A 14776-nucleotide genomic window follows, 5' to 3' on the forward strand; every position below is an offset into this window, starting at 1 on the left:
TGATTTATTATTTTTTTGTCTTACTCTTTCAGTTTGTCATGACAAAAAAATTATGATTAATATGAAATTCGATCGGAAAGTAAATAAAATCTAATCAATAATTATTTTCACTAAAGATCGAACATGTTTTGTAATTGTTTCACTTTAATGGATCAAGTTTTAAAAGTTTCATTTTTATCATTTGTTCAATTTTTTGTTTGAAGAGTTAGTTCTTTTAAAAATCATCATCTCTTTCAATCTCTTTCGTGGTCTGAGAAGGTAAAAAATGCAATATCACACAAATCAAACATTTTAACACAATTTCATTGGAATTATTCAAAATTTTTATACTCTTCATCGGAAAACCTACACCCACCTACACTTTACTTATGTATAAATTTAATAAACCAATAATTTTTTTATCAAAATAATTACTACAAGTATAAAAATGCATTCATAAATTTAGAAAACATAACATTAAAAATATTCACACATAGTATTAAAAACAAGTAAACTAATTTTTCCAAACTCAAGTCATAAATAGACAATATTACAAAGATAATTCTTAAAGTTAATATTCTAAATTCTAATCATTTTACAAAAAGAAGAAAATTCAATAGAAAAAACATTTTTTAAGAAATAAATTTAAATAAATTAAAAAATATTAGTTAAATTAAATCATCCACTATTCACACACACTACACCTACAACAAGACATATTATTAACAAACAAGAATTATAATAACAAAAATTTAGAAAAATGACAAGCATTTCATGTTTGCATAATAGTCTATAATAAAATAGTATTAAACAAGATACTAAATAAACAAAATTAAAGTCTACAATTTTGAAGTCTTAAAACAATATTACAAATCACTAGGTTATTTTTTATCAGCCTATGTACCTTTATAAATTTGCGGGTAAATACTCATCCCTAGTCCTAAACGTGAGTAATTATCCTTCCTGCTTGCGGATTTTTTGTGGATACCCATAGGATTAGGGTAGACTTTTCCATCCCTACTTGTGGGTGGGTTAAGGTGGTAGTGATGGAGTTGGTGTGATAGGTGAAGAGTGGGGTTGGAGAATCGAGATTGGAGGCCAGGGTGGTGGCACGATGACGTGATGGTGGCATTGTTGAGTTTGAGTTCTAGAGGTGGTGTCTTTGTTGAAGGTTATGGTCGTTGCTAGTTTTGACAAGGAGGAGGAGGAGGCACTGAGGGTGGGGAGTCGAGGCAGAGGTTGGTGAAGTACTGATCGGTGGCAACACCAAAAGTGAGGGGGGACTTGACGGAGAGGTAGTGGAGGTCAACAGTGCAAGGGAGACTAAGGATACTTTAAGATACTGTGTTATATTTTTTAAAAATAATAATAAATATAGTAGAGGATAATAATTATCACTATTCATAATCAAAAGTCTCTGTAATTCATATTCATAATTCTAACGATGTCAATTTAATTGGATAGAAATGACTAAATTGACCAATTTTTTAAAAAAATCTAAGAATCAAGTTGAATATTAAAATATTTGAAAATCAAATTGACCATTTTAAAATAATTTGGAGACAAAATTGATAATTAAGTCAAAATTAAGACATCAAGACAACAATATATTTGACATAATAAAAGGTGAATTAAAAAAAAAAGATTTAAGGTTTTGTAAGTACAAATTATACCAGAATCCTAGCTATGGAATTTAGCTAGCCATCAGAAATAAGAAGCATAAATTCACAACAAAACAAATGAGAGAAAAAGGGATGAAAATCCCGTTCTTCCTCTTCACGTCCTTCTGTGCTCTTGAATCCCACAATGGTTTGCTACAACTTCCAAAAATCTCAGATGCCTCTCCTTTCCCTGCATCCGTATTCAAGTATTTCCTTGTAGAAGACCTTACACATATTGTTCACTTACAAATCGCAACATATGTACGTATATGTCATAGTGTGTGTGTTGCCATCTTCAAGGATTGTCCAACTCCTTTAATCTTCAATTCCAAATAATGATTCCTAATAGCCTCATTGGCTTCTGTCAATTAAAGAGTCCAAAGAATACCCTAAGCCTTTTTAATTTTAGCACTTATTGAGGATGCAAATATGATCACGGGCATTGAACGAAGATCATCGAGTTTTCTTTCTTTTTTTTTTAGATGTTAAAAGTGATCGAAGCCACCGTTGGGTGGATTGACATTCGTGAGTGGTAGAAAATGAATTGTCATGCAGTTTTTGCCAACTATTGGATGGATTGACATTTGCAAGTGATTCAACCTTTTATGATTCATGTTAAATTTTATCAGAATCTCTTAATGGAAAGTAAAATTTTTGTTTAAGCATTCTATATATAGACACTAAGATAACCTCAACCACATTATGAAATCCAAGTTATGACCTAAAGAAAAAAAGAAAAATCAAAATACATTAGAATTTAAAATTTGAAGCTTGTCAATAAGGTGTTGAGCGTACTTGATCTTTTATGTTTTTCTCAAATCTTCTTCATACTTACTCATTTTTCCTATATTAAAAACCATGATATTTTTTATTTAACAATCTCATAACATGAATCACATATGAACATATACAATTAAGTTATGTTTTTTCTCAATAATTTATTAAGTCAATGTATTAAAACATGTTAAAAGATTGTATAAATTTAGTTGTACTATAGATTTATCATGAAACATATGTATTAGAAGCATTTTTCTTCCTATGCTGGTACGTGGCTCATGCTAATAAAAGTTGCTAACAACGTTAAAAAAAAAAAGAAAGTTGTGTGTAATATTGAGAGTTCTCAGAAAGTTAGCATAAATTTTACTCTTAAGAAAAAGTTTTTTTTAATTATTATTTATTTATTTATACTAAAAATACCATTAAATTGAATCTGAATTGCCTGTAGTTAGAAAAAACATACATTCATGCAATTGGTCAATTATAACCATCTGATGAAGATCAGACGATTTATATATCATTTTAGTAAATTCAACATTTTTTTTACAAGCAGTAAATTCAACGTTAAAAATATATTTAAAATATAAATCATTTGATCTTCATCTGAGGGTCCAAATTCGTGATTGCGTGAATGTATGAAATCCATTTCTCCATTAAATTAACAGCTTGTGCAACGTTTCCCTTTGGTACATTATGGGTCACCATCACAACAACTATGTGTCTCTTGGTTTAGCATGTTTAGATTGTCCATTTGCATGTTAGTATAAGGTTAAGTAGTTAACAAACACTACGCAATTCGGAGGAGGGTTTTGGATGGTTGGTTGGTAAAGGTACATCCTTGAAACTTAGTGAATTAAGGTTGATCCAACTGCTAAGCTAAATGATTAGTATACTTATATTATAACTAGTTTTTTAATATGTGTAATGCACACAAATAAATATTTATTTTATATAACTAAAAGTTATAGTAAATAAACATTTTTAAATATATAAATTATATTATAATTAAAATTTATAATAAATAAATATTTTTAAATATATAACATATTTTAAATTTATAATAAATAATTTATCTTGTGATTTAATGTCATTTTTAATTATTGATATTTTCTTAAAAATATTAAAATGATAAATTGAACCGTAGTGTTATAAAGTGATTTGGGACCGTTCATAATCTACAGTCTATTATGAATGGTCAATAACTTTGTAATATTTTTAACATTTTATATCAGCATACATTTCCCACTTGAGCGTTGGCACTTAGCAAGTTCTCCAAACACGTTTTTCTTTTGGGTATATATAGCCATAATAACTCGCCTATTTCTGTTTCTATTTTTTTGCCATCACACTTTCCTCCCTTTCACAACTTGCCTCCAAGCTTAGCTTTAGCCCTTCACAACCGTAGAAAAAAAATCCAATCACTTTACATCCTCCAAAAAAAAAAATCAAATCACAAAATGATCCTTTTCCATTTACCTATTTAAATAAAAAAAAAGTAGTCACACTTGGAACAAAAAGAAGATCACACATTAAGTATTACTATTAAGCCATCAAGATCAGTAGTGAGGAGTTTGGGTAATATTAATAAGTAGAGTCTTGTATTGAATCTTTATGATTGTCATTCACAGAATATGTGCTAACACAATAAATATTGAAGGACCTAAAATCTCCAACCATAAATCGGAAAATGAAAACGAACACCATGGAGTCATTGATTTAACCCATAAAATCATTCAAGAAAATAAAAAGAAGCCTTCCTCTAAATAGTTTTTAATTATCAAAGTTAAAGAATCCCCCGAAAAAAATGCTTATATATGTATATATTATTTTTTATTTTTTTAAGGCTTTATTACTCACGAGGGCATATTCCAATTATTCTGTCACAAAAAAAATATAATATTCCAATTATTCAAAGACAGCAACATGGCCCCACAAACCTTCAATATCTCAATGTGCTGTAGGCCTCAAATAACGTTTGAGGTGTCTAAGCGATTGCAATTTACAAGAATGGTTGTATGGTTGCCACGTGTACGGTACCAAACTACAAATGTTGGAGCCTTTTGTGCATCTGTTTTGAAGCAAGCAATTCAATAATATAATGATGATTCTTCATGTTAAATCTTTGCCCTTCTGATTAACCTTGCAACTTCGAGAAATTTCAACCACCTCTCTCTCCCAAAATCTCAGAGTGTGCTGCTTCAGTGTCTGGTTAGTTAGTTCCAATCTCAAACTTCAACTATTTCTTATTTTCTTTCCTTTTCTTAGTGGTCCTGATTTAATGTGCCATTATGTTAACTGTCAATTGTTCTTAATAAATTAAAACATGGTTTCTTATGCTACCATTCTTGACTATATCTGCTAGCTAAGAACTTTGAACTCATAAGTCATAACAATAAGTACAAATGTGTTGCTACAAAGGTCTAATTCTGAAGGAACCTTTGTTGTTCACAGCAGGTATCAAAGATGGCAACATTGACTGCTTCAAGTAACTTAGTCTCTAGAAATTCTCATGTCCATCATGGACCAACAACTGCTTCATATGAGTCTAAAGCAGTAGCAATGGGACTTAGATCTCTAAAGCAGACAAATACTCATAGTGGACTTAGAATTTTTAACCCGGTGGATGAGCTACTTAACAGAACCCCAATTAAAACCAATGCAATGCAAGCTATGAGGAAGGGACCTCAAGGCAAGAATGCCTGGCCTAAAGGTATAATCACATGTGGCATGACTTTCATAATTATAGGAACGGAGGTGGCTCCATGGTGCAAAACTGGTGGGTTAGGAGATGTTCTTGGAGGTCTACCACCAGCATTGGCAGTAAGCTTACTGTTGTTGCTTATTAATTGACATATTTGGGGTTCAGTGAGTGAAAGACTCTTTCTAATCAGTCCTTCTCTAGGGTTTCGGGCATCGAGTAATGACTATTGTGCCACGCTATGACCAGTACAAAGATGCATGGGATACAGGTGTTGTAATTGAGGTATATTCTTGACTATATGTAAGAAGTCGTGCTTTCAATTTTATCTTGGTAGAAGAGGTTTTCGCTTAATTGTGTTGTTATATAGTTAAATGCATTGTGATCTGCTTACTATTTTATAGGTGAAAGTAGGAGATAGAACAGAAAAGGTTCGCTTCTTCCATTGCTATAAGAGGGGAGTTGATCGTGTCTTTGTGGATCACCCTTGGTTTCTTGAAAAGGTTGAAATATTTCTTAATTTTTCTACTATGCACTCTCACTGTTTTGCTTTCAGATACTGATTAGTGTGACTGAATTTCAAGGTCTGGGGCAAAACTGGACAAAAACTTTATGGACCAACTACAGGAGATGATTACGAAGACAACCAACTGCGTTTTAGCCTCTTTTGCCAGGTTCTATATTGGCATCCTTTTGGTTGCAAGAGTTCTTTTCACAAACATTGCTATTTTTATAATACATTTGATAGAAAACTATTTCTTTCCAACCAGAAAAGAATAAAAAAAGACTACTGTTTTGCCTGAGATATATGCTTCAACTTGGGAGGAAGGGTCAGGGGATTGCACAGTTGTACTAACTACATAATTTATTAGACATAATATGATTTCCATGGCGGATGACACATTTTAATTGATTATAAGAAATACATGTAGTTTTTCACCGGAAATACTCTCTTCTTTGCAACATATTTATCAGTAGTAATAGGCAGTTCTGAGGGCAAGAAGGCTACTTGCATTTGAGTTATACGATGGATAAAGTAATATGTTTTCTTTATAATTACTCATGTCCATGTAATGTCTACTCTTCCCTTTCCTTATTTTTTCTCTTTGAATTATTCTCAAGGCTGCTTTGGAAGCCCCAAGGGTTCTGAGTCTTAATTCCAGTAAATATTTCTCTGGACCATATGGTATGGACTAAGGTCATAAATGAAGTTTTTCAAAGGTAACATCAGATCTTTCAGGCATGATGTTTTAATTTTTTTGTATGCAGGTGAAGATGTCATTTTCGTCGCCAATGATTGGCACACTGCCCTTATCCCCTGCTACTTGAAAAGTATGTACCAGCCAAGGGGCATCTATATGAATGCCCGGGTAGGTCTAAATCTCACTGGCTTGTTATTCTGTAGTGCTATTATTTATATAGTATTTAGTTATTTACCTAATTTAACATTCATGATCAACTCATAAGCTCTTCAAATTTTCTTTCTGGTTGCTACCAGGTTGTTTTTTGTATCCACAACATTGCTTACCAAGGAAGATTTGCATTCGCCGACTTCTCACTTCTAAATCTCCCAGACCAATTTAAGAGCTCCTTTGACTTTATTGATGGGTATGTTGCTCATAAGTTATGAATTGTAACCATCAGATACCAGTACATATTTCTCCAAAAAAAGTAATCAGATACAAATACACATTTTAACTATTTTTTATTGTTCTAATCTTGCAGGCATGTTAAACCAGTGGTTGGAAGGAAAATCAATTGGTTGAAAGCTGGACTTATAGAATCATGGTTTGTGATAACTGTTAGCCCAAACTATGCTAAAGAACTGGTGTCAGGTCCAGACAAGGGAGTGGAATTGGACAACATCCTTCGCAAAATTGATGATGATGGTCGTTTGGTTGGAATTGTGAATGGCATGGATGTTCAGGAGTGGAATCCAACCACTGACAAATATATAGCTGTCAAATACGATGTTTCAACAGTAAGAAGCTTTTTTTTTTCTTTTTCTATAGAGTTAAAAGTATCTCTAAATTGTGTCATGGTTCATAAGGAAAATACCTAAATAAGAAATTCTCCTACTTAGGTATTGGAAGCAAAGGCTCTTTTGAAAGAAGCCCTCCAAGCAGAAGTTGGATTGCCGGTCGACAGAAATATTCCTCTTATTGGTTTCATTGGTAGGCTTGAAGAGCAAAAAGGTTCTGATATTCTTGCAGAAGCTATTCCCCAATTTATCAAGGAGAATGTTCAGTTGGTAGCCCTAGTAAGTATAAAATGAAAAAAAGAAAGAAGTAAACGCAATTTCTCAACCCTTCTCACATAAAAAAAGGATTAAGAAATCTCATTCAAGGATGATATTCTATTGTCTTAGGGAACAGGAAAAAAACAAATGGAAAAACAACTACAGGAACTTGAAATATCATACCCTGACAAGGCCAGAGGAGTGGCAAAATTCAATGTTCCCCTAGCCCACATGATAATTGCTGGAGCTGATTTTATATTGGTTCCTAGCAGATTTGAGCCTTGTGGTCTCATTCAGTTACAAGCTATGCGCTATGGATCTGTATAATTCTTGCTATTACAATCCTTCATATCTAGTGTTGTTTCCTTCCATAAGATTTCCTTTAATCATTGGCCTTACATTTTTCTTCAACTTCTATTCTTAACTGTTCTAGGTACCAATTGTTGCCTCAACAGGTGGATTAGTTGACACTGTCAAAGAAGGTTTCACTGGATTTCAGATGGGTGCCTTCAGTGTTGAAGTAATATCCTCCATCACTTCATAATCTTCAAGTGTGTCCTTAGAAGCTGAAGTTCTAAGCACTAACCATTATTATATTATTTTCAATATTTTGCTCTAGTGTGATGCTGTGGATCCAGCTGATGTGGATGCTATAGCAAAGACTGTCAAAAGGGCCCTTGCAGTCTATGGAACTCCAGCTTTTACAGAAATAATAAAGAACTGCATGGCTCAAGATCTTTCCTGGAAGGTGAGTGAAGGAAGAACCATAAGCTGTGATGAGATTTAAATATACTTTTTGAATTTAATTTCTATGCACTGATTTACACTGTTAATCAATAAGAAATCATGATAAGTATGACTTTTAAGGTAGTTTTTATAAAAAACTTTAATTACTGCACAGAGTGTAAAATAACTTTTACATTTTCATTTGATCATATTACCATTGGTAGGACTCTTTTAAGGTAACTATTGTAAAAGTCAACAAACTTATCTTACATGGTGGTATGTGATTAGATGAAAGTGTAAAATTATTAAAACTATTTCATACTTTCAGGGCATAGTCTTTTTTCTCTTTATAAAAATCAATTAACTTATCATATATGACGATTTCTTATGTAAAAACTCTTCACACTCTCAGTACAGACAATTTTCTCCCACAATTAATTTGAAGTTACCAATCCATACCATATTTGTCTCTTTAACCTTAGTAACTAGTAACTGAATTTTGTTTTGGAAATAGGGGCCTGCTAAGAAGTGGGAGGAAGTGCTGCTAAGCCTGGGAGTTCCTGGCAGTGAACCTGGAAGTGATGGAGAAGAAATTGCTCCACAGGCAAAGGAAAATGTGGCAACACCATAATAATGAGAACAAAGATGTGAGGGAATCTTAGTCTCATGAAGTTCCCCCAGCTCCTTGCTTCTTATTAATATTATGTTTTATCCTTCTTCCAATTTTTGTTTTCTTCTAAATATATTATAGAAATGTACATGGACACGGAAATTACACTATTCAAATCAGTGTAGTGAGTGCATGTCTTCAAGATTAGCATAAATTAAAGCGTTTCTTAATAGCCTAGATATGACACAGGCTATGTTGGGCAAACAAGGAGTTGTGCTGTATATCCAACTTGTACTGCTTTGTGCTTATTGTATCTGCATGTTTGGCTCCAAAAGGTGCGTTTATAAAACGTAATTTTACAACACAAAATGTCATGGTCAGTTATTTAAAAAGTTCTGTAATGTTTGTTTTCAAAAGCACGTTTCACTAAGAATGAAAAGAACGCCTAAATAAAATAAAAACTGAAAAGAACGTCTTCCTAAAAAACAAGAACTCTCTTTTACATTGAATTGAATTTTTTACATTAACTTTTACTATAAACTTATTTAGTATTTTCTACCAAAAATAACAAAAACAATTTGATCCATCAAGTGTATGATCCCGCAAGGAAATATTAAAAAAAGCAAGCAGAAAAATTACTTGTTATCATTTTTTCACTAATTGTGGCATATATCCATCAAGTATATGATCCCACAACGGTTTTAAGTTTTCCATAGTGGAATGGCTATGAACTAAAATTGCCAACAATTTGAAAGTATAAACTTTCCCTAATTAGAAAAGAAAAAACTTTTGTTTTATAAAGCCAATTCCATTGTGTGTCAGATTGATTTATTTTTAACGAGGTATCAACACAATTACTTTTATATTTTTATAATTATATTATGTATGTAATATTTATTATAGAAAAGGTTATTTTTTTACACAGGAATTATAGTCCTACAGTGAAAATTAGTGTGATAATAATAATAATAATAATAATAAAAGTAAAGAGGCTTTATTTCAAAGCCTCATCATCTTGACATTCATTCACCCCATTAATAAATTGACGGATTGAGCAGTCCTAGCTCAATGTATTAGTTTTTTGGTATACAATGACAGATAATGAGATTTTAACATAAAATATTTTGTAAATTATTCAAATCTCCCACCACTGAACAAACCTTAATAGTGCTGTAAAAAAAAAAACTAATCTTAGTAGTTATTCAATATGTTCCTTCAAAATAACTATTCAATCCAGGGTTAGTAAATTAGCCTATAAGGCTGCAATATTTAGAGCATGAATTAAGGATTAGTTTAGGTCGATTAGGGGCATAAGCTTTATGTATTGTACATCATGTACCCATTCCTTGAATGAAGGGTTCCGTGTTGAGTTATTGGAGTACTTCTCAGCCTCTTTTAGGAATCACTACTTAATATGCTTCTTGTATAGTCAATGTCATCCCTTCTTGGTTCTTAACCTTTCTCATCACCTTTCAACATATTTAGCTTTACAAGACCTCATTGGTTTATCTATGTAGAGATTCAGCTGAAGAATTTTGTTCAGAAGTTGTTCCAGCGGTTTGTGAAGCACCCACACTTGTTCTTAATGCCTCTGTTGTTGTTGTTGTAGTTGCTGTTGTTGTAACTGTTAACGTTATTTTACCCTTTAATGTACTACTCTTGTTTAAATTGGATAGTCAAAGAGACAATATCAATAAAATGACTTGACTTTTACCTGCACTAGTAATTGGCATTGCCATTGAAGAAGGAAGTGCAAGGATACCAGCTGAACCATAGTGCCTAGGGAGAATTGGAAACTGCATCATTTGTGGATATTGGACACCAAAACCATGAGCCTGGCTATTGTATGGATAATGGGCACTAAAAGGGTAAATGTTATGGACTAATCCCACTTGCCCAGATGCCCCATTGGAGGGATAATAAGTTGATAACTGTTGACCTCCAAATATCCCATAGCAGTTCTGCAAAATTGCCCACACAAAAGCATGCCAATGTTAATGAACAACATGTACATATAATTAAGAGTTTAAATTTCATGTATTGTCTATGTAAAAAATATATACTGTAAACCAATTTGAAATTATTGTATGGCTTTTAAGTAATTATTGTAAAAAATTTACAAATTTATCGTATATTATGTTTGTAATTAGATAACAGTATAATAATTATTTACATTGTCTGTATATGTACTATCTATTCTATAATTATTGTGCGTGATTATTTTTAAGCACTGACTAGACAAACACCTACCATGGGGTACATTGTGTCTTGTGAATATCCAGTATATATGCTAAAAAAATGCAAAAAAGCAGAATTAGAGAATGTAGGAATAAGGGAGAAAAATTGACATGCAAAATAGAAAAGTGACCTAAACTACACATGGTATGTTCATGTTACCCAAAACTTGAATTAGGAAATGTGTATTGCCCAATGTTTTGATTGACAAATGTAGAGGAAGGGCCATGAAAAGCAGGTGAGGCCAACACACCAGGTGCTGCTCTAGACTGTCCTGCACCCACAATGTGAAATTGCTTCTCAATTTTTTTTTTTTAAAAAAAAACTTATGCATATATGATAAACTTTATTTTAATATAGTAAAGGTGGCTTGTGACTTCTTCTTAGTATGAGATAAATAGATATAGGTTAGAATGGAAAAAACTCAGACTCTTTTCAGAGAAATAGAATACAGAAAAATAAGTTGAGATAAAAATAAAATATTTAAAGAAAGAGGACATTGTAATAAGATAAAGGAAAATGGACTGATTGAGACCATGTTGTGGAGCCTGTGTCCTATTCTTGTTTGCACCAATAGCTGCAATATTACAGTTTGCCCTCCTTCCATCAATTATTGGAGAGGGGTTCTGACATGCGTTCATTGCTGCCTCTGGATCCTTGAATGTGACCTAGGATAACAGATAAAACCAAAGACTCACTGTTTAAGACCACATGCCAAATGAAATGGACAAGCAAATATGTCAACGTAGATTGACGAGACATGAGAATAAAAAAAAAGGCAAATGGGCTTACAAAACCATAACCCTTGGATTTCCCAGTGTTCTTGTCTGTGATGACAACAGCCTCTAAGATCTCTCCAAACTGCTCAAAATACCTTCTCATTGTGTCCCTTTGAGTCTCCCAAGCTAACCCTCCAACAAAGATTTTGGTAGAAGTTGTATCATTGTATTGCCTTGAATTGATGTTACCACCCACCATCTGAAATTGCTTTGTGGAGATATTACGTGTTTTACATACAAAAAGAAGAAAAAAGAAATCAATAGAGATACATACAATCTCAAATTTTCAAATAAACAAAAACAAACAATTGGATTACAAGGAAAATTCAGAACAAAAATAAGTGAGAAAAAAGAATGTTCTTATGAAGATTACATCAAATCATCAATGAAAAGTTGAAAACATTCATGCACTTGTGGTTGTGTTGGTGCTATATAATCATTACTTTTAAGGGTGGAAAGGAAGAGAATGAAGGAAATAGAAAAACAAAATCTCATAACAAAATACAGAAGGATCATTGCAACACAAGTTATATAGAATATGGAATACAATATTACAATTAATAAGACCAACCTCTTTTAGACTTTTACTATATCACCCCTTTCTATGTGCTATTTCATACATAATAATGTATCATTTTAGGAGCATAGAAATTCTGCTTCGTCGTATTCAACCTTCCCTTATGTGCACCTTAATGTTGCTTGTTCTATTTAGGACATTTGTGGGGCTTATGGACATGATACGATAACTTTCACATGAAAGCTTTTTCTATAAATAAATAATATCCTTTATTTATTAATGCTTCTGTGTATCTCTCTGCTTTTCTCTCAATGTATTATCTTCCTCTTTTGGTGTGTATGTTTGTGTGCATGTGCGTCTTAAACCACCTTACCTCCTCGTTCCTGGAGCTGCTGCAATTCAATTCTATTAACCAAAAAAGGATAATTAAAAAGGAAGCTAAAATTAAATTTTAGATTCCAATGTGGACACTTTATTTATTTTTGTTTGTTAGTACATCAATCAAACTCTTCCAATATTTTAAAACAACCCTCCCTCCATTTTTCATTATTCACCATCTATTTCTTTATCAAAGTTGCTTAACTGTAAGAATTTGTTTTGCTTAACTGTAGGAATTTCTTTATCATTATTGAAATAGAGTTATTTCTGTTGAGTCCTTAACAACCCCATTTTTAATTCAATTTTTAACTAATAGAAGACAAATTAAACAACTTGTTTCGTACCTTTTTATGACAAATTTAGGAGGAGGTGGTGCCTACTCTATAATTTGTTGAGGACGAGCTTGAATTTATGAGATTTCTTATTATATATAAGACTTATTTTACTCTATTCAATTAACACATTAGATTAATAACTTGTTATATACTGATTTGGGTAGTATAAAGGATAGAGAAAAATAACCTTCTATAAACTGTTGTAACAAATAACAAACTTCATCCTTGTAGTTAGAGTAACTAGGTCTAGGTCTATATAAAACAATCATCTCTTATTTGAAAAGTACATTCCTTGTATATAAGAATTCAAGATATATCAAAGCAAATACATATTCAGAAATCTCCTTACAAGTAGGAAACTTTTTGTAAACTTGATCACTTTTCACAATTAACTTCTCTAATGTGTATTTTATCGTATTTAGCTTGTCATTAATTAATCACACCTTGTCATATAAGTTGGAAATTTATTATTTCAAGTCAGTTAGAAATGTGGGCAAATTGAATTAAGCTTATTTTTTCAGTAGTTGATGAGTCCTCCCATCTATTGAACATTCTTAGTTGGTAATCCATGTTTTATTAAATTTTCACATCAAAAGCAATTAACTAGTTATTGTTTCTTTGATTCACATTTGAATTTTGTGAACGAGAATTCAAGCACATTGTTAATATGACATAAAGGTTGGGTGCTTTATTGAAAAAAAAAAACTAGTTCTTAGTAAAACTAACTTCTAAAAATTTTTACATTATTTCTATATTTACTTTTAAGATTTTTTTATGGATAAATGTTAGTTCTTAAAATGTTAACATTTTAACTTCTCTTCCTTTTCTTCTTTCCTTAATTATCTTGATCAATCTTATATTTTTTTTTTCAATTTTTAGCTTGTAACCACAAACATGTTTTTTTTTAAGAAGCTAAATATTTTAATAACAAGCAAGCTATAACACAAGATGTGTATCCACTGCAAGCCAGCTACCGCAAACATGTTTAAAACAAACAAATCTCGTAAAGAATGCCATTTTCTCTTCATGTTGCATTTTGACTCTATCTATTTTGTTCGAGGCGTGAAAACCAGAAGAAAAAAAAGGTTTACTAAAGAGATAAACACACCACCCTACACTTTGGAAAAAACAACTTTTTGGCGTTGAAAGGAAAAACCATAGGCAGAGAAAGAAGAAAAACAAGTGGCAAGCGAGGTATATGCGGCGTAAAAATTTGGTCAAAGTGGATGGACGGAAGGAAACAATATTTGACTATTTGTAATTAAATTTCCTTCAGTTTACTGCATGTATTTACTTTTTTTTTAAAAGCAAGTTTACTGTATTTCCTATTTACCTTCAAATCGAAGCATTACTAATATTTAACTATCACTGTCATGCAACCTAATCATCAACCTACTTTCCTTATTAAAGTAATCAAGGTTGGACTTCAGATGATGTTGGCCAAATTACTATTTTTCTCTTCCTTCCCCTCCCTGCCTAAATTAATAGGTGATGAAAAAAAAATATTTTTATTTTTTTCCAATGTTACTTTTTATTTCACTTGGAATGCTTTTATTCGTGTAACACATTTGGTTTGGTTAAGTTTTGTTCCTATTTTTATTGGAATTTAATTAGAATGTCTTAATAATGTAAATATTTTTTACATAAACTATCCAATTATAGATAATTATGTATGATATATATTTATTAATTTTTGTAGTAATTACTTTAAAAATCATACATGTGGGTCTAATTAGCACCAATTTGGTCTAAATAAACAATATAATAATGATAAATGTACTGATGAATGAATTGTTTAACAAACCATTTCCATTACTAATATCCAATTTCATTAAGCTAACA

At 31.7% G+C, this 14776-nt stretch overlaps 2 protein-coding genes across 3 annotated transcripts; one reads left to right on the top strand and one right to left on the bottom strand.

The window, feature by feature from the left end:
• The first annotated feature begins 4484 nt into the window (after nucleotides 1-4484).
• LOC114390674 (granule-bound starch synthase 1, chloroplastic/amyloplastic-like) lies at nucleotides 4485-9049 on the top strand. 2 transcript variants are annotated; one of them, XM_028351503.1, is made up of 14 exons: nucleotides 4485-4625; nucleotides 4872-5237; nucleotides 5320-5400; nucleotides 5520-5618; nucleotides 5700-5789; nucleotides 6238-6301; nucleotides 6385-6485; nucleotides 6614-6723; nucleotides 6841-7096; nucleotides 7199-7375; nucleotides 7484-7675; nucleotides 7788-7874; nucleotides 7974-8102; nucleotides 8595-9049. In XM_028351503.1, the coding sequence occupies exons 2-14, from the start codon at nucleotides 4881-4883 to the stop codon at nucleotides 8709-8711; spliced, it is 1860 nt and encodes a 619-aa protein (XP_028207304.1). In that variant the 5' UTR covers nucleotides 4485-4625; nucleotides 4872-4880; the 3' UTR covers nucleotides 8712-9049. The 2 variants fall into 2 exon arrangements, with proteins under 2 accessions (XP_028207304.1, XP_028207305.1); XM_028351504.1 differs by having other exon boundaries at nucleotides 4493-4625; nucleotides 4869-5237.
• An 816-nt stretch (nucleotides 9050-9865) lies between these two features.
• Nucleotides 9866-11914, bottom strand: LOC114389186 (probable RNA-binding protein ARP1). Its single transcript, XM_028349807.1, has 6 exons — nucleotides 11718-11914; nucleotides 11461-11593; nucleotides 11088-11199; nucleotides 10941-10980; nucleotides 10405-10651; nucleotides 9866-10314 (listed from the first exon to the last, which is right to left on the bottom strand). The coding sequence occupies exons 1-6, from the start codon at nucleotides 11901-11903 to the stop codon at nucleotides 10196-10198; spliced, it is 837 nt and encodes a 278-aa protein (XP_028205608.1). The 5' UTR covers nucleotides 11904-11914; the 3' UTR covers nucleotides 9866-10195.
• Between the last annotated feature and the right edge of the window lie 2862 nt (nucleotides 11915-14776).

Source organism: Glycine soja, chromosome 16, assembly GCF_004193775.1.
Source record: "Glycine soja cultivar W05 chromosome 16, ASM419377v2, whole genome shotgun sequence".
Taxonomy (NCBI): domain Eukaryota; kingdom Viridiplantae; phylum Streptophyta; class Magnoliopsida; order Fabales; family Fabaceae; genus Glycine; species Glycine soja.

Coding starts and splice junctions, on each gene's coding strand:
- LOC114389186 (XM_028349807.1), bottom strand. CDS start 11,903: ATGGTGGGTGGTAACATCAATTCAAGGCAATACAATGATACAACTTCT. Junction 10,981..11,087: donor TTTCCTAATTCAAGTTTTGG/GTAACATGAACA, acceptor GCATTTTTTTAG/CATATATACTGGATATTCAC. Junction 10,315..10,404: donor AATGCCAATTACTAGTGCAG/GTAAAAGTCAAG, acceptor TAACGTTAACAG/TTACAACAACAGCAACTACA.
- LOC114390674 (XM_028351503.1), top strand. CDS start 4,881: ATGGCAACATTGACTGCTTCAAGTAACTTAGTCTCTAGAAATTCTCAT. Junction 6,486..6,613: donor GCATCTATATGAATGCCCGG/GTAGGTCTAAAT, acceptor GGTTGCTACCAG/GTTGTTTTTTGTATCCACAA. Junction 7,676..7,787: donor AAGCTATGCGCTATGGATCT/GTATAATTCTTG, acceptor TAACTGTTCTAG/GTACCAATTGTTGCCTCAAC.